At 42.3% G+C, this 19,360-nt stretch overlaps 1 protein-coding gene across 1 annotated transcript in view; it reads right to left on the bottom strand.

Moving 5' to 3' along the window:
- Nucleotides 1-19,360, bottom strand: part of MRPL3 (mitochondrial ribosomal protein L3) — a 78,686-nt gene that overhangs the window by 15,319 nt on the left and 44,007 nt on the right. Inside the window, exons 7-9 of the mRNA XM_056520656.1 lie at nt 6,317-6,425; nt 4,637-4,714; nt 4,430-4,507 (exon numbers count right to left, since the gene is read on the bottom strand). Coding sequence (XP_056376631.1) covers nt 4,430-4,507; nt 4,637-4,714; nt 6,317-6,425 — 265 coding nt within the window. The remainder of the gene's footprint in view (nt 1-4,429; nt 4,508-4,636; nt 4,715-6,316; nt 6,426-19,360) is intronic.

Here is a 19,360-nt window from a genome sequence, read left to right as displayed (position 1 = left end):
TTCCCACATAACTTCCGTATGGCTGGAGATATTTCAATAATACCTGGTACACATATTACTTATATGTCAAATAAAAAGATATGATGGTTAAATTAACCCTTACCTACACCCTTATATAAAAGTATAAAAGATGGGGTTTTGTTTCAAGTCCCATGCAAGTTTATGGGACTTCCAGTACCTTACTACACACACTCTGCATCTCCTGGTGAATGTGTCAGTCCGGCTTGCAAGCCACACCCCATCTCACAAAGACACACCCACATTATAAGCCCCACCCATTTTATTATCTACCCTTTTTGTGCATCGGTCTGGCTTGCAAATCATGCCTAGTCCCACAAAGCCACGTCCCCTTCTTTTTCAGCTTACAATATCTTCATCACAAATCAGTCCCACCTGAGGACAGCATATGACAGGAGGTCGAGACAGGAGGTCAGTATATGAGACAAGATATGAGGCCGGGATATGAGGTCAGGATATGAGGTTGAGATAGGAGGACGGGATATAACAACAATATATGATGGTGGGATATGAAGTCAAAAGCTTCCTCCTTTGTTGATTTTCCTCCCCAACAAGGATTAGGAAGGAAAAAACGGGCAATGCCGGGTACTCAGCTAGTAGGTAAAAAGGGCAGATGTCTCGATGCTTGCTGTGCACTCTTGGGGTACAATGGAACCTCTAGTGTATGAGGGAAAAGGAGGAAAGAACTCATTGGATTCACTGACTGATTAACGGCTGTGAGCTGCTGCACTCATAACCTTACTGCACACTACTCAGTACATAGGCACAGGAAGCCACATCACACATGTACAGCATATGTCATCTAGGGGATTAATACATATGCTTAGAGACGGAGATAACCAAATGTTCAGTATACAGGATGGTATGGTCATGTGAAGGCACACAAGACTGGCTCACAAAGGCATTTCAGCTACAAACACTACATCGGTAAATAACAAATCATCATGAATTTAAAATAATCTGCACACAATCTTTACATATAGGTAAACTACTTTACTATGCAATAAGATCTAAAAAGATAGTTAATTGAAAAGTAAATTTTTTTAACTCCTTTTATTTTTTATAAATTGAATACGTTGTGTGCATCCAGTTTCCAGAAACCTAAGTAAGCATTTATATAGTCCTTGAAAAGGAGCTGATGTTGCCCCTCAGCAAAACCGTATACACGGAAACAAAATTGCTGAGCTGAACTTTGCTAAGATTTTTAGCAAGAAAATTGGTCACGTAAGAGAGATAGAAACAGGTCACAGACTATTCACAGCATACAAAGGCATGCTCAGTTTTAAACCATTTTTACAGTGAAAATACTTTATACATCCGAGCTGTAGATCTCCTGGGTGTAAACAGAAAGGGCCGGTCTATAGTAAAGCACAAGAGGGCAAAGTCCAAGCTGTATCATGTGTTATTCTCAAAAGTTTATAAAAACAACCTGATATTGAAGTTGTCAAAACTGTATTTTTGTAATCTATTCATTTACAGACAAGGATCCCACTGTCCATGGTCTACTTATATACAGTGCATTACAAAACTATTCAACCCCCCCTTTGGACTTTTATTTCTTTGGGATTTTATGTAATGGGCCAACACTTAATTGTCCATCATCTGGAAGTTGGGTGAAGTTTTGCATGAACAAGGAGGCACAAAAGACAAGGGGCACTCCCTCGATTTGGAGAAAAAAAAGTTATACACTGCTCAAAAAAATAAAGGGAAGACTTAAACAACACAATATAACTCCAAGTAAATCACACTTCTGTGAAATCACTGTCCACTCAGGAAGCAACACTGATTGACAATCAATTTCGCATGCTGTTGTGCAAATGGAACAGACAACATGTGGAAATTAAAGGCAATGAGCAAGACACCCCAATAAAAGGAGTGGTTCGGCAGGTGGTGACCACAGACCACTCATCAGTTTCTAAGCTTCCTGACTGACGTTTTGGTCACTTTTGAATGCTGGTGGTGCTTTCACTCGAGTGGTAGCATGAGACGGAGTCTACAACCCACACAAGTGGCTCAGGTAGTGCAGCTCATCCAGGATGGCACATCAATGCGAGCTGTGGCAAGAAGGTTTGCTGTGTCTGTCAGCATAGTGTCCAGAGCATGGAGGTGCTACCAGGAGACAGGCCAGTACATCAGGAGAGGTGGAGGAGGCCATAGGAGGGCAACAACCCAGCAGCAGGACCCCTACCTCCTCCTTTGTGCAAAGAGGAGCAGGAGGAGCACTGCCAGAGCCCTGTAAAATTACTTCCAGCAGGCCACAAATGTGCATGTGTCCACTCGAGGGGTCAGAAACAGACTCCATGAGGGTGGTATGAGGGCCCGACGTCCACAGATGGGGGTTGTGCTTACAGCCCAACACCGTGCAGGATGTTTGCCATTTGCCAGAACAAATTCACCATTGGCGCCCTGTGCTCTTCACAGATGAAATCAGGTTCACACTGAGCACGTGACAGAGTCTGGAGATGCCGTGGAGAACATTCTGCTGCCTGCAACATCCTCCAGCATGATCGGTTTGGCAGTGGGTCAGTTATGGTGTGGGGTGGCATTTCTTTGCGGGGCCGCACAGCCATCCATGTGCTTGCCAGAGGTAGGGACATTACATCAAAGTTGGATCAGCCTGTAGTGTGGTTTTCGTCTTTGATTTTGAGTGTGACTCTATATCCAGACCTCCATGGGTTGATAAATTTGATTTCCATTGATAACTTGTTTGTGATTTTTTTGTCAGCACATTCATAGAGACATAGAATGTGTCGGTAGTTAAGAACTATTTGGCCCAACTAGTCTGCCTAATATATCTGAATCCTATCAATAGTCCCCGGCCCTATCTTATATCAAGGATAGTTTTATGCCTATCCCATGCATTCTGAAACTCCTTCACTGTATTTGCAGCTACCACTTCGGCAAGAAGGCTATTCCATGCATCTACTACTCTCTCAGTAATCAATATGTGTCTGTGTTCAGCCACTTCATAGCCCTTTTTGCTGTGTTCTTGGCTTATGTGCACCAAATTTATTAAAACAGCATAGACTTTGATACATTTTGCACAAATGAAAAATCACCTCAAAACTTGCTGTAGGATGTCACTTTTCTAAGGCAAGGAAGAAGTGGTATTAATGTGCATTTTTTTTTTTTTTTTTTTTTACGTTTGCGCATTATTTTTGAGCCTTTTTAAAATAGACGCAGTTAATAAATCTCGTCCACTGCATAGTCAAGAATGAAGCACTGCATTTCACAGTCACTTTTGCCTAAGTTGTCAATTTTGAAGTTGAGCAAAATTCATGAGCAGAAACTAACTGCGCAAAAATTTTGCGCCAAATTGCAGCCGAAAAAACGTCAGGAAGTCAATGATAAATTTCCCTCTGTGATCCTATGGAATAGACTGCCCCAGGAGCCAGTCACAGGAGTGAGTCACTCCGAGTGACTATCACAATTTAAGGCTTCAAAAATGGCCTAATGTAAATACTTACTAAAGTTATTGTTTTGAATATTGAGGGGGAAACTAAATTCGAAAGTTACCTATACCCCTCTCCATCAACATTCCCCTTTCCCAATCCCTTCACTGAACTTGACAGGCATTTTTCTTTTTTAACCGTACTCTGTAACCATGTACAATTTATGTTACACATCTGTCAGTGACTGCTGTAGATGATCAGTGTAAGTTAAATGTATGTCCACACTAGTGAAAATATTTGGCAGATACATTTAAAGTGTGTTGGTGAACATGTGCACTAGATATGTCACTGTATGGCTAAGGAGTTACCAATTTTGTAATATTTTTCTATTTAAAAGGATGTTTCTCCATTTCTTTTTTTTTCTGAGCCTTTAACACTAAGGGCCCATTCATGCTACATTTTCCGAAGTTCCGCAACAGAAAATACAGTGCAGCAGCCTTCCTATGGACTTTCCACAGCGGATGTTCCACCATGGAAATTCCAGACCCCAGGCCCTGCCGATAGAACAAACATGTTAATTTTTTCAACAGAATGGGCTCTGAGATGCATTGCCATCTATGGAGACAGCACAATTTTGGCCAACATTTGTCAAGCAGAAATAGAACCCGCTACAAATGGAATCTCTTCTCGGAATATCTCCAGGGTGGAGATTCCATAGTTTGAATGAGCCCTTATAAAGTAAGCAGCCTGTAGTGCCTATCCAGGGATCTGATACATTTTTAGTTGTAAAAAAGTATACAATTATGAAACAAAATATGATTTGACCTGACAGGTAAAAAACAACCTACCAATCCTCCATTAGATACAATCATATAGTTATTAAATAAAAGCACAAAAAGAATAAAAAGCTATGTTTTAATGAACTATAAGTGTAGTACCAACAGGTCTCTTAGTATAAAAAAAAAAAAGAAAGGCTTATCTTTAAAATATTGTGGAAACAAGAAGGACAAAAACCTTACCTTAACTAAGCAATTTGTATGCCCAGGGACAGAACCATTGACGTAAATGATGTTGTGTTTTGTATTCACTCTCCATACCTATATAATAGAATGACAATACAAAGGTATTTCAAAGAAGACAGGTAAAAAAAAAAGCAGCAATTTATACACTAAAACAAAACATTTTGGTAGAACAATCCAAGAAATTCCAAATAGGGACCAACAGACCTTGAGTGCATAAGAAGTTCTGTAGAAGTTTCCCAATGGACCAGGCATTTTTGTACCTGGGAACACCCGAGCTGGATCCTGTTGAAAAAACATAAGTATTTTACTTAGAAAGCTAAACACCAAATAGCTATTTCTTCTTTCCTATATATTTATAAGCAGTGAGGAAAAACTAAATAAAGAAACAAGATAACATGATGAACTGACAGTTGGAAAAAGTAAATACCCCTTAAAGCAGTAGTCTCAAACTGTGGCCCTCCAGATGTTACAAAACTTCAATTCCCAGTGGGGTGTAGTGTATTCCAAGGCTGTGCTCCGTCACATCAGAGCAAATCATGAATATATGAAAAATCAGGTCTTTATTCATAGACTGATGTCCCAATTGAGTTCATCAGACATAAATACTCTAAGCACATGCCTTAAATCTTTGTTGTGATATCTATTCATCATTAAAAACAGGGACAAAATGTGTGAAATATGCTAAATTCCCAAAACTGTCCAATGGATGCAAGAATATTTTGTGTGAATACTAGCTGTAGGATAATGTTCATGTTATTCATAAAAGGTGGCACATATGTTGTAAAATTAAGTTAATATTGTATCTGTAAATTTAAAAATAAATGGCCAATCGGACAGTCTCTGAACTTTGAGAATTGTACATGTATGAAAGCAAAACTAAGACATTAGGAAAACCTGCAAAAGCAGATGGGTAGAAGCTTTCAGAATGAAGATCTGTTTACATGCATGTGTTTCTTACAAATTCAGATTGAAACAGATTATACATGGTTAATGCCAGGGAGCAGTGCTGAGCTCGTCTGTGTCCCTGCTGCAGTCTGAGATTTAGGACTCCATTATGAGTCTGAAATCTAAAGAAAAAAATAAAAAGGCTTGCGGCCAGGACTGGTAGGGAGACCCCTAGTGGTAATGTTTTCAAAGTGGAAAATTAAATAGAAAGAAGAATGTTTTTATTAACATGGTATTGGAAAGTTATTCTGCATACATTAATCTAGAATACAGCAAAAGTTGCTGCTTGTAAGGAAAATGGAGATACCAAATAAATTATATACTGATTCACATATACAATGGGGGGTATTTGCCCCCCCCCAAAAAAAAATGCAATATAAAAAAACACAAGTCCATTGGAGAATGGGCCAAACTGGAGAGAAGGCACAAAAAGACACTGCCCCCCCCCAAAAAATGCGCCAAACATACACAATAAAAGACAAATCCGTTGATAGTGTCATTTTGCGCCTTCTCTCCAGTTTGGTGCATTCTCTCCAGAATAGGATTTTGACGGGGGTGGGGGGGTGGGTAATGTTTTACTCTTTATTTTGTTTAAGTGTAGTGTAGTGTTTTAAGGGTACATTCACGCGGTTTGGTTTACAGTGAGTCTGAGCTGCGGCGGAAAATTTGCCACAGCTCAAACTCGCAGCCGGAAACTCACTGTAAACCCCCACCCGTGTGAATGTACCGACAGGCATCCCATTCCGATCACCACACAATGCTCGGTGGTGACCAGAAAACCAGAGGGCGTACATGTACGCCCCTGGTTCTTAAGTACCACCTAGCGAACTTGTACACCCTTTGTCCTAGATGGGTTAAGTGAATTATAACAATAATACATCCTGAATTAAAAAACACAGTTTGCCTACCATACAATACTGAACTCATTCAGTTACTTACACCAGCTGCAATAGCTCCTGGCCTACGGTGTGTTTTAGTCTGCCCATGTGATGCTGGCTGGCCTTTATAACCCCATCTCTTCATGACTCCTTGAAATCCTTTACCAATCCTGAAAGAAAAGGTAACAGCTTATTAGAAAAATAACCTTCTCTCATTGTTGAGGGTCAGAAAGGAAGAAGGAAAAGACGCCTTCAGAAATATTTTTTTGAAGGCTCATTGCCTTTACCTAATGACACATTGTCACTAAAACGATCTGGGGGTAGATAACAAAATTGTTGAGTACAGAGCCCACTTCAAGTAGAAGCCGGGAGGTCTAACAGTATATTAAAGGACATAGACACTTTGCAAGTAATTTTTTTTTTTACAGTATCAAACTGTAAAAAAAGACAAAAGCAATGAAAAAATTGTTTGTAAAGGTGTACATAGTCTTTAATGTCTAAGACATTTTAGAAATTTTAGAATTAAATATTAAACATCCTTAAGTTATCAGAAATGTGACCAAAACGGTTTTTATTTATTTCTTTTACTCATACATACCTTTTACACTTGTTTTTTTGGTCATGAATCTCACTGAGATCTGCTCCATCCTGGTTAAACAGGTTAAAGGGGCATTCCAGGAAAAAAATATTTTTTTTATGTTTATATCAACTGGCTCCAGAAAGTTAAACAGATTTGTAATTGCCTTCTATTAAAAAATCTTAATCCTTCTAATAATTATCAGCTGCTGAAGTTGAGTTGTTGTTTTCTGTCTGGCAACAGTGCTCTCTGCTGACATCTCTGCTTGTCTCGGGAACTGCACAGAGTATAAGAGGTTTGCTATGGGGATTTGCTTCTAAACTGGGCGGTTCCCAAGACACGTGTCATCAGAGAGCACTTAGACAGAAAATAGCAACTCAACTTCAGCAGCTCATAAGTACTGAAAGGATTAAGATTTTTTAATAGAAGTAATTTACAAATTTTCTGAACCGACGGTGTACATTTATTTCCATTGTGTGCCCAGTAGGGCAGTATCCTTGAGGTGCGGTTAATTTGCATTTATAATTTACATATCTGTTTAACTTTCTGGAGCCAGTTGACATATTAAAAAAAAGTTTTTCCTGGATAATCCCTTTAAGTTAGTGAGTCTTAGCATGTGTGATGTTTACCAGCACTTTCTGCCTGTTTCCTATCCTACCCATAAGACTTTATTGGGTGGGGGGGGGGGAGATTTATCAAAACCTGTCCAGAGGAAACATTGCTGAGTTACCCAGAGCAATCAGATCGCTTCTTTCACTTTTGAAAATGCCTCTGAAAAATTAAAGAAGCAATCTGATTGGTTGCTATGGGCAACTCAGCAACTTTTCCTCTGGACAGGTTTTGATAAATCTCCCCCCATAGTGTATACACGGTGGGTTTGAGGCTGCTTTTAAACTTTTTATTCACGTTGATAAACCCATCATAAAATCTGCTGTGAATATATTACATGTGAACATACCCTTTGGTGCCCATTCAGACAGGCAGATTTTATTGCCAATTAGTAGCTTGTTTACTGCTGCAAGTTTAATTGGTGGCTGGCTCTTTGGTGTATTTTCCAATGCCCAAAAGTCTACCTCACAGACCTCGCTGAAGTCAATTGGGTCCGTGGCGTTCAAATTCCACTGCTGAAAATCTGCCTCTGTTCAAACTCGCAGCAGGAAACAGGCTGCTAACTCACAAGGAAATTTGCCCATGTGAACGAGCCCTTAGAATATGTTCACATGGATGGATGTTTACAGAGTTTCGCCCATGTGAACGTGCCCATCAAATCTGCATCTTATATGCTACATGTCAACATACCTTACACAGTATAAAAGTTGCAGCATAAAATCCGCAGCACATATGATAGGTGTGAACATATCCTTACACAGTATACAATCCACAAGCTACGTATGTACAGCTGTACAGCAAGCCAGTGCATAGATTCTCTGGGTTGGACACATCCCTGGCTTACTAATCAGTAAGTGTAGAAGGGACTACTAATATTTCTGCTTCATATATGAAGTTTCCAAGACGCATTTAAAGCTCTATTTTATATGCTCTTATTTATTATATAAAGTTATGCTATAGAGCAGTGATCAGAAAGACTCTGCCTGATGCAAAACTACAACTCCCAGCAACAATTCTTTTAAGAATGAGCCCAGAAGAGAACTGAGTGCAGAGCACTGACAAAGCTTGCAAACAATTCTTTTTTACTGCATAAAATAAAATACGGCCTCAGCTTATTCTACACACAGTTATATATTGGGCAAAAGAAAGCAATGTCCAGCGCTGACTCTTGAACAAGGAACTTCTTTATTAATAAAACATCATGGTTGCCATGGGATACAGCAAGGGTTCATGTAGCGTGACGCGTTTCGGCCCGCAGGGCCCTGCGGGCCAAAACGCATCACGCTACATGAACCCTTGCTGTATCCCATGGCAACCATGATGCTTTCTTTGGCCTACTATTCATGTGGATCTGTCCAAATCCAGTCCGGGCGCATGCAACAGGAGTGAGCTGGTATTCCTTGTTCTCTGGACAGTTATATATTGTCCTGCAGGCTATGTTCTTGTGGACATCCTGTGATCACTATTTTGCAATAAAGAAATCTTTTGGTACAAGCTTCTTAGTAAACATTCCTGTTGTGGAAAATACCACTTCTGGATGCAAATAGCTGTCCCAAGAGGTGATGTTAGTAAAGTCGTAACCATTTGCAAACAATTGCTCTGTCCAAAATGGGAAGACTTCTCAGGTGCATAGTAGCGGGCATCAGGTGTCATAAATTAGGTCAGTGTCATAATTTGTCATTTAATTGTTCAGCGTAACATCACAAATGTAGCTAACAAATCTGCTTTGTTCTCAGGCATGCACTGAAATGGAACATTCCCGAGCAGCGGTAACATGCCAATTAGGGGCCGCGCTGGCCGGGGTTCTCTGCAGCTGCCTCTGTAAATATATGGATGGATATTAGCAGGCATGATGCCCACTGGGACTGCTCACCTGATGATGCTAACCCAAGCAGAGAAAGTGCTCATTATATAATGTCACAAACAGATCATGTGGAAAGTGGGTTAGAAGCAAACTGTATGTCCCAAATTAATTGGATCTCTCCGTGGCTTTGGTCTCTTATCGTATCCTAAAAATGCACAATATGCTTTGGTTCACTGCTTGTATAACACACATACAGGGGAGGATTTACTAGTTCTGTCTTTTTGTGTGACCCGTTTGTTTTAATTTAGTGTGATTTATTAATCTGGTGCATGGGTACTTCAGCCACAATATGCCAGAAAGCCTTCAACCTTGTCAGCCTCAGTCTTTCTTTCTCAGTCTTTCTGGTTTCTTTGTGCTAGAAATAGTGAAGCATTCAACTTTGCTAACTATACCCATTTCTCAATGTGTCAATTTATAATGCCATAATGGTTATATTTAGAAAATAAAAATAAATAAATAGCTGCAACCACTTTCTCTGACACTAGTTATGCTTCATTCTTTATTGTAGTTTTGTATAACTCTGATTTAGTGCTGTGCCCAGTCTTCTGAAGACTGCCTTGGGTCCACCCACCAAAGAGAAACCCCTTTAAAGGGGGTACTCCACCGAAATACATCTTATCCCCTATCCAAAGGATTGGGGATAAGATGTCTGATCGCGGGGGTCTGGCCGCTGAGGACCCCAGTGATCTCCGGCCCAGCAGCGGCAGAGTCCAGAACACAAAGGTGTGGAGCCTTCGTGTTTGCGACATCACGCCACGCCCCATCCATTCATGACTATGGGATGGGCGTGGCAGCTGTAGTCGCCAGTCAACAGGCGCGGAGCAGAGTTCGCTCAGTGCACAGATGACTAGGGTGGCGCACCGAAGATCGCGGGAGTCACAAGCGGCAGGCCCCTAACGATCAGACATCTTATCCTTTGAATAGGGGGTACCATGTTTTTCCTTCAAATTATTCTTTTTTTTTTTTACAAATTGACATCTGGAAGTATGTGTTCCCATAAAAGCACTGAGGGGGTCACATGTTACCCAAGTCTTTCAATAAACTCTACACAGTATAGTGGTTGAATCCACTAATATATTTAGGGTATCATTGTATCTGAATTTTATATTTTAGACTGTAGATAATTTTGAAGAAATATTGCTGCAGTTGTGTGTATGGAACATGTAAATAAAACATTTTCTTGCAGTTTTTATACTTCACCATTATGCCCAATAGGGAAATCCACAAGAAAAACTGTCATGCTATGGATATGAAGTGCAAATGTTTTTCTGCAGTGAGGAAGAGAGACTTCTAAAATTTTCATTCACAACACTGCTACAGTATTCTACTTTCCACAAGTGAATCTGAAAAATCCACAGCATATTTGTCCCATTTTAATGCACCCTCATAATGTCATTCATACTGCTGTTACTGCTATATGCTGCAGATTTTTCCCATACTCATTTTCAGTGGAAAACTCACAGTGTATCTGAGCTTTGTGAAAGCACACTCAGGGCTCATTCACACTATGGAGAATCCGCTTGCAGGGGTCTCCTATTAATATCAATAGCATTTTGCTGCTTAGTTCACACGTCGGATGTTCTGTGGCAGAACTCACATCGAGCAAATTGAGTTCGCCAGAAGAACGTACGTTCATTTTTTTGGGGCAGAATTAAGGCGTAAAAGCCCATTATTAATGGGACTTTAAATTTTGGTATTTTTAAAGGCAAATTGAAATAGAAAAATATTTGTGACATTTTCTCAGTGTGAACATACCCTTACAGTTCACAGGCTCTACCTTTTCTTTTTTTTTTTTTTAAACTTTATTTATAAATTTTCATATAACACAAACCAGTACAGTTATGCACCTATTAAAGGAGCAGAACCAACAGAACAACAGTAAGGTCCTCAATATATGAAGTATAAAACAAGGAATGAGAGACCACCAATACAATCATAATCATAATACACATATCATAATACACATATCAGAGTGAGATACATCGTGCATACACAATTAGCTAATCTACGACCCTAATTGAGGTCGAACAACTGTCCGTCCACTGGGACAGAGTAGCTATACGGCTATTAGAAGCCCCACACCTCTTCGCTATCAATCCCTCCAACACGAGGTTACTATGCACCTCCGCCAGAATGGCAGGAAGACCCGGCACCTCAGTCGACTTCCACCTCCGAGCAATGTGAGCCCTCACAACTGTCAGAATATGATATAAAATGGTCATATAATGCGGGGGAACTTGTTCTAGGGACAGGAATAGTAGTGCACTCTCTGGGCCCCATGAGAAGGGGCAATCCACTAGGTTGTCCAATAACTTTTTAATTTTGGTCCAAAGAGGTGCAATTAACGGGCAAGTCCACCACACGTGTAGCAAGGTACCACTTTCCCGGTTACATCGCCAACACACTGGGGAGGTGGTAGGGTATATTTTAGCCAGACGAACCGGCGTGTAGTACCATCGGTATAGGAGCTTCCTGGAAGCTTCGAAATGGTTAACACATTTAGAATATTTTTTGTGCATGTTAAAGACAAAGCTCCACTGCTCAGCCGTGAATCTGCGTGCCAGGTCCTCCTCCCATCTGGACTTAAACGTACTGACCATTTCCCCCTCCGCCTCAGTCAAAGCTACATAAGCAAGGGAGATACCCCTAGTAAAGGAGTCCCTGCACAGGAAATGATGTTCATACGCAGTGCGAGGCCGAGAGCTATCCCAAGGGAGGGATCTCAAAAAATGTCTAAGCCTCAAATATTTGTAAAAGTCTTTCTGTGATATAGAGAACATGCGTACAATATCAGTGAAAGGCATCAACCCATTAGCATCGCTAATCAATGCCACAGTGAGGATGCCCGCATCTATCCAGGGCTTAAAATCTATATCTAGAATATAGTCTCCTATAGCAGCTAAAGGGATATCCTTCACTCTAGGTGGACAAAGACTTTTAATCCGCGCCACCTTACTCCACAACCTGATAGCAGCCGCAATAGTAGAGAAAGGAGAAGAGGGAGCAAAGGTAGGGTTAAAGCGCAATGCCCAGAGAAAGTTATTAAAATTAGAAACATTGAGGACAGCAGCTTCAATATCTACCCACAGGGGGGGAGCGTCCTGCCACCACCATTTTTTAAGCTGATCGAGTAGAACAGCGTGATAGTACATTTTAAGGTTTGGCACCCCCATACCCCCCTCATGCACAGGGCGATACAATATATTCGCACCAACCCTAGGGTGCTTACCATCCCAAATAAATCGTAAGAGCATTCTCTGTAGTTGTGAGAGGAAGGAGGCGGGCACTATCATCGGCAGGCATCTAAAAAAAATATAAAATTTTAGGGAGCAGCATCATCTTAGCAGTGGCAACACGTCCCGCCCATGAGACAGGAAGCTTGGAGAAGTTATCAATTTCCTTGGTAAGCTGGGACCGCACAACAGCAAAATTAGAAGCAATTGTCTTATCAGGCAACGCAGTAAGGACTATGCCTAGGTAAGGAATCTGGTCAGTGACCCATTGAAAGGGATATTTAGCTTGTAGCACTCTCTGTTGCTCAGTGGGTATCTGCAATGGTAAGATACACGACTTTGTGGGGTTAATCTTATAAAAGCTAACTCGGCTAAAGGCATCAATAATGTCCATAACTGGGCCTAAAGAGCTCAGGGGGTTGGAGAGACTAATGATAACATCGTCGGCAAACAAGCCAATCCTGTGGTCTACTTTACCTATCTGAATGCCCGCAATGTCTGGGGAGTCCCTGATGGATTGAGCAAGCGGCTCCATAACTAAGGTAAATATAAGAGGGGATAGTGGGCACCCCTGTCTTGTCCCATTGCTAAGTGAGAAACTATTAGAAAGGGTACCCATCGTGTAAATTCTAGCAGATGGGAGCGTATATAGTGCCATAATGGCGGATTCCAAAGAGTGGGGAAAACCAAACTTACGCAGCACACTTCGCAAATATCCCCAGTGCACTCGATCGAACGCCTTCTCCGCATCAAGGGATAGCAAGAGAGAAGGCGTCTGATCGGAATGCGCTTTTGTGATGATGTCGAGAAAGCGTCTCGTACCATCCACCGTTTGACGACCCTTGACGAAGCCAACCTGGTCCCTGTGAATTAGGTCCGGCAAAACCCTATTCAACCTAGCAGCAAGAGCCAGGGCATACAATTTAATATCACTATTTAGGAGAGAAATTGGTCTGTAATTTAGGGTAGAGTCCAGTGGCTTACCAGGTTTAGGTATGGTAATGACCAGAGCATCCAACATCTCTTTAGGGGGCACACCGTTCTCCTTAATACGGTTAAAGGCTCTGGTCAAAAAGGGAGCTACGGAAGGGCCAAATCGCTTATAGAATTCATTTGTAATACCATCAGGGCCAGGTGACTTCGAGGGCTTGAGGGAACGCACACATTCAAGAATTTCTTCTGTGGAGAAGGGAGAGCAAAGATCAGATGCTTGGTCCGCGGACAGAGAGGGGAGGGACATAGAGGACAGAAAAGAAGAGATAACTGCTTCATCAGGCTGTGGAGAAGCAATGTCATGTTGAAGATTGTATAATTTGCTATAAAAATCTGCAAAACAATTGGCTATACTTTGAGGGTCAGTAACTATAGAACCATCAGATTAAGTAAGGAAGGGGATTCTCCCCTTATCCTGACGTTTTTTAAGTTGTTTAGCCAGTATAGAGCCAGATCTATTACCCTGCCAATACCATGTCATTTTGAGCCTTCTCAGTGCCATCTCATAGCTGTGTAAAGAGAGGGAGTGTAGGGTAGCACTAACCTGAGAAATTTCTCCTACTAGTGATGGAGAGTACGAGGTCTTATTGCGCCTATGTAATTCTGCAAGGCGCTGTTGGAGTTCTAGTGTTTTGGTCTGGCGGAGCTTTCTGTCATAGGCTGTTTGGCTAATAAAGTGGCCCCTAATTGTAGCCTTAAACGCACACCAAAGCATGGGGTCTGTGACATCACCAGTATCATTAATGCGGAAGTAGGCATCAACCGCCAACTTGGTCGCTTCAGAGTATTCAGGATTATGGAGTATTAGTGGGTTAAGTCTCCAAATATAGGTCGGGCGGGGGCTATGCGATTCTTTAATGGTTACGCTTATGGGGGAATGGTCCGACCATTCTATGGGCATAATTTGGGCCTCTGAAACCAATGATAGGAGAGAGTGGGAGGTAAGGGCGTAATCTATTCTGGTGTATATCTTATGCACATGAGAAAAGAAGGTGAAGTCCCTTTCCGTGGGGTGGGATATACGCCAAACATCATATAGGTCATTTTGGGACACACTAGTGAAGAAACCTGTGGGTTCTTTTTTCAAACTGGGCGAAGTAGAATCTACACTAGGCCACATGGTCATATTAAAATCTCCTAGCAGTAGGCAGTGTCCCCTTCTCAAGGACTCCAATTTGCGCAAGAATGCCCTGAGGAAGGTACACTGTTTCGCATTAGGCGCATATAAGGAGCCTAAGGTATATTGAACATTGTTTAGTAAACACACAATAATTATAAAACGACCTCTATCATCTATCACAGAGTGCTGGACAGTAACCGTCAGGGTGTTCTTAAATGCAATCGCCACTCCTCCCTTCTTGTGAACAGCATGCGCTTGATAGATATGTGGATATCTCTTATTTTGGAGTCTATGGGCATCTAGGGCTAATAAATGGGATTCTTGTATACAGAGGATATCGGCCGCCAGGCGTCTAGCCTCCCTCCACACCAGAGACCTTTTATACGGTGAGTTAAGACCCCGCACATTCATAGACACAACCTTAATAACCATAATTAAAGTATACATCAACGCAAAGCAGAACCATTAGCACAGTAAACTGAAAAGGAGCAGGTACTCCCGTCGAAGAGGATACATCTACACTTAGCAGCTCGCAAGAGGAGCCTCTCATATCCATTATCAGAGAAAGTAAGTGATGGAGGACCAACGGGACAGAAAACAAGTAAACAGAACGAACAACAAAGAACAGATAAATTGAGCAAGCAGTAGTAAAGACCATGTGGTAGGTCTTAATGGGGGTAGGTAAGTACATTCGACTGCAGTTAGGCCGAATGTTTAAACATTCAGGAAAAGTATCCAGAGCACTAAGAGGATAAGTAACCCAAAAGATGGGGAAGGATACCCCAGTCGCAAGCCAGTGAGTCAAGTCGGACAGGCCTGTCTAAAGGCAGAGAAACAGTTCATGTCTTGATTTTTTTCTTGCGGTGGGAGACAACCTTCCATTCCTCAGCTATCTTTGCAGCATGTGGTATGTCCAGGGACCTCTGAGCAGTCAGATCAACAGGCAAGTTCCATTCCGCACACAGTTGCAAAAGGGTCTCCGGGGAAGAGACCACATGTTTGGACCCCTTATTGGTGATAATCAATTTCACAGGGAATCCCCATTTATAAGGGATCCCTTTTCCTCTGAGAGCTTTAGTCCCTGCACTGAACTCACGTCTCCTGGCTAGAGTGGCAGCAGATAGATCCGTGTAAAGTTGGAGTCCCGAATACCCATCTGGTAGGGAGGGTGAGGAGCGCGCCACCAACATCAATTGCTCCTTAATATGGTAAAAGTGAAGGCGCAGAATCACATCCCTTGGTGTAGCAGCAGGTAGGGTTTTGGGCTTAGGGAGCCTGTGGACTCTGTCCATTAGCAGATCTAGGGTGGAAGCCTGAGGCAGCAGCAATGCAAAATAATCCGTTAGGAAGGTGTTGAGGTCCTCCGTTTTCACAGACTCCGGCACCCCTCTCACCCTTAAATTGTTGCGGCGAGACCTGTCCTCCATATCAGCTATCTTAAGTTGAAGAGCGGTAACCTCATCCTCCAGGCCATTAGCTAGGTCCACTACTTCATTATGAGAAGAGGTGAGTTCCGCCATCTTGTTCTCAATGTGCGATGTGCGGTGTCCAAGAGAGGAGATCTCATGCTGTATATTGGACACGGCTGCCTTAATGTCACCCTGAATGGAGGTATGTAACTCAGCGAGAAGCCCCCTCATAATAGGTTCAGTTAGGGCCGCCGACGAAGAGCACCCATCAGGGCCTCCTGGGCCTCTAGTATGCAGGGTCCCCGCTCCCAGTGGCTTGGAAGAGATCGGGGAAAACGGTACCTGCGGGTCCTGCTGCACCGAAGGCGACCAGCCTGTCAGGAGAATCGGAGGAGTTGAAGGAGAAGCCTCCAGGGCGCAGCCCGTCTGAGAGGATAAAGACGCTGGTGAGGCACTTCCAGTAGCCGGAGACGCTGACCCGCACAGAGCCGCGCCATCTTGTGAGGCCTCTGCAGCAGGAAAGAACGCCGTGAGCTTCAGTGGGCTCTTTTTCCCTCGCCTCCGGGTCATCATCAGGTGCTCCGATAGATCAGGTACCGGTGGGCACAATTGCCGTAGCGATATGCTCAGGATCAATGCTGTTTAGCCGCTATTAGGCCTGGGCTGCAGCGGAGCACAAGGTTTATGCGACCGCCGCCATGCACTGCAGGACACGCCCCCCCCAGGCTCTACCTTTTCAATACATTACAACTGTTATACTAACAATACCAACAGTACAAGTTTTTGAATATAGGTTCATTTGCATTCAGTATATGTGTATCCATGATTTTAAACTGTATGTAAAACTTATCAAGAGTGTAAAACAGTAAAGTAGCTCCAGTACCAACACATTAGCTAACCTGTGGCCAGAACAGTAGAACACAGTAAATATGCCTTGGGTGGGAGGGAGATATTTTAATGATTTGGAGACCAAACATAGTCTTAGACACAGATGGCAGAATCTTGCCTGCTAGAAAAAGGACTGTCTATGCCAGCCTGATCAAACATTAACACTGCCAGTACAAGATAGACAAAAAAAAGCCTGGCTACCACGAGCAACTGGGTTATTCCAATGAATATAAAAAGCACGTATTTAAAAACATGTGTAGTGTTTGCGACTTAGCTCTGGGAGACAAAGAGATGGGATATTAAGATAGTCTTTCAATAGGATTTCAGAGGACTCCATACACAAGATCTAATAGCAGATAATGCCATCTATTAGACAGGAGACTGCACGCACATCTGCTTCAGGCTTAGTCTGTGTTATAGAAGCTAAAAGCTCAAAAATGCTGTGCCTTAGATCAGCTGTACTACGTGCACGTGCAGAAAACTGCTGTATATAAGCAGTTTCTGGCAGGTATTAAAATATTACAGAGAATACAAATTACAACTCACAAGGCAGTGTACTTTAAAGGATTGTTTCCTTATTATGATGCCTCATTGTGTAATACAAATCCACAAGACTTCTATACACTGCCATACAGGGCCATGCACCAGCCTGTATACAAAGAGAAAAAATACTGCATACTCAATAATATGACAAAGCTTGCAAAAGGGTATCACTATGTATATACTGGAAGTAAATCCCAAAGACTGATATCGGTCAGTAACTTTTTCTATAAAAATATTGGGGTTATTTAACCCCTTAAGCACCAGGCCAGTTTCAAAACTACAACTCCCAGCATGTATCGACAGACCGTGCATGCTGGGAGTTGTACTTTTGCAACAGCTGGAGGCACACTGGTTGGAAAACCTTCAGTTAGGTTCTGTTATCTAACTCAATATTTTCCAACCAGTGTGCCTTCAGCTGTTGCAAAACTACAACTCCCAGCATATACTAATCGCCGAAGGGCATGCTGGGAGATGTAGTTATGCATTAGCTGGAGGGATCGCAACTACAACTCCCAGCATGCTGGAATTTGCAGTTTTGCAACATCTGGAGAGCTACAGTATAGAGACCACTGCAAACTGTGGCCCTCCAGATCTTGCAAAACTACAAATCCCAGCATGCCCAGACAGCAAACAGTTGTGTGGGCATGCTAGGAGTTGTAGTTTTGCAAGATCTGGAGGGCAATAGTTCAGAGACTACCATATAATGGTCTCAAACTAGCCCTCCAGCTGTTGCAAAACTACAAATCCCAAAAGCTGTCTGGGCATGCTTGGAGTTGTAGCTTTGCAACATTTGGAGTTCTACAGTATAGAGACCACTGTATAGTGGTCTCGGACTGTAGCCCTCCAGATGTTGCTAGGCAACTTACCGGCTTCCGTCGGATCCAGCGAGCCTGCTGCACGACATCGCCGCCCGCCGATCTCCGATCGTCGCCCGCAGGGTAAGTGGACTCCGGCGCTGGTCTGATGACCCCCCCTGAGCATTTGCACTGGGTGACTGCCCGGCAGGGACTGAAATTCCCACGGACGTGCGCGTACGTCCTTGGTCCTTAAGGGGTTAAAAACCTTGTACTCCATTATTTTGGCTGTAGTTTGTCTACATTTTTTGGTGCAGTTGCTTTTTGCGCTAATGTTTTGCGCCAAACCATAAAAACATTTTTTTTACAGTGACATTGGAAGTCGTGATTTCAGTTGAAATCATGCAGGGGTCAAGAATTTATTATTTGCGACTTTTCAGTTGGTCACATATTTAGGCGCAATTCAACACCAGTCTTCAGATGGCTTAGAGACTGACTGTGGACAGCATTATTAAAAAGTTGCACATTTGTCGCACGAGTTAAAAAGTCGCACGAAAAGTTGCAGAGGAATCACGATACAAAGTGGAATATTGAAGTTATAAATGTGATCAGCACCAGATTTATCTCATGCCTTGCACCATGTAATAAATTTGGTGCAGGTACACAGTTTCCACCACGTGAATTAATGGAGTAAAAAAACGTTCTCCACTTTTCATAAATACCCCCCATTGTGTATATTATTGGTGGTCAATATAGTGATATATTGGGGACCCCCTCAAAGGCGGCACTTGACTCCACATCACATTCAGTCTGGATCATATGATGGGGTTTCTGGCATTTTTATTTAGCTAAAATCAGATTGAAAGCAGTAGCAGATTGCAATTTTTCCAGTTTCTACCAAGATACATAAGGAGAGAACAATCTACAGACATTTAAAAAGTCCATATATAAATACAAATACTGTTCAGAGATAATTTTTTCTAAAATAAAGCTGTTACATTAACCATTTAAAAGTAGTGACAAGTTGATTTTAGTGCTCTCACTGCTGTTAATGGGTTAGGTAATGGGACCAGGG

This window comes from Hyla sarda, chromosome 5, assembly GCF_029499605.1.
Source record: "Hyla sarda isolate aHylSar1 chromosome 5, aHylSar1.hap1, whole genome shotgun sequence".
NCBI lineage: Eukaryota > Metazoa > Chordata > Amphibia > Anura > Hylidae > Hyla > Hyla sarda.
The sequence above is the reverse complement of the archived record's forward strand: the minus strand, read 5'-3'. Positions and strand labels throughout refer to the sequence as shown.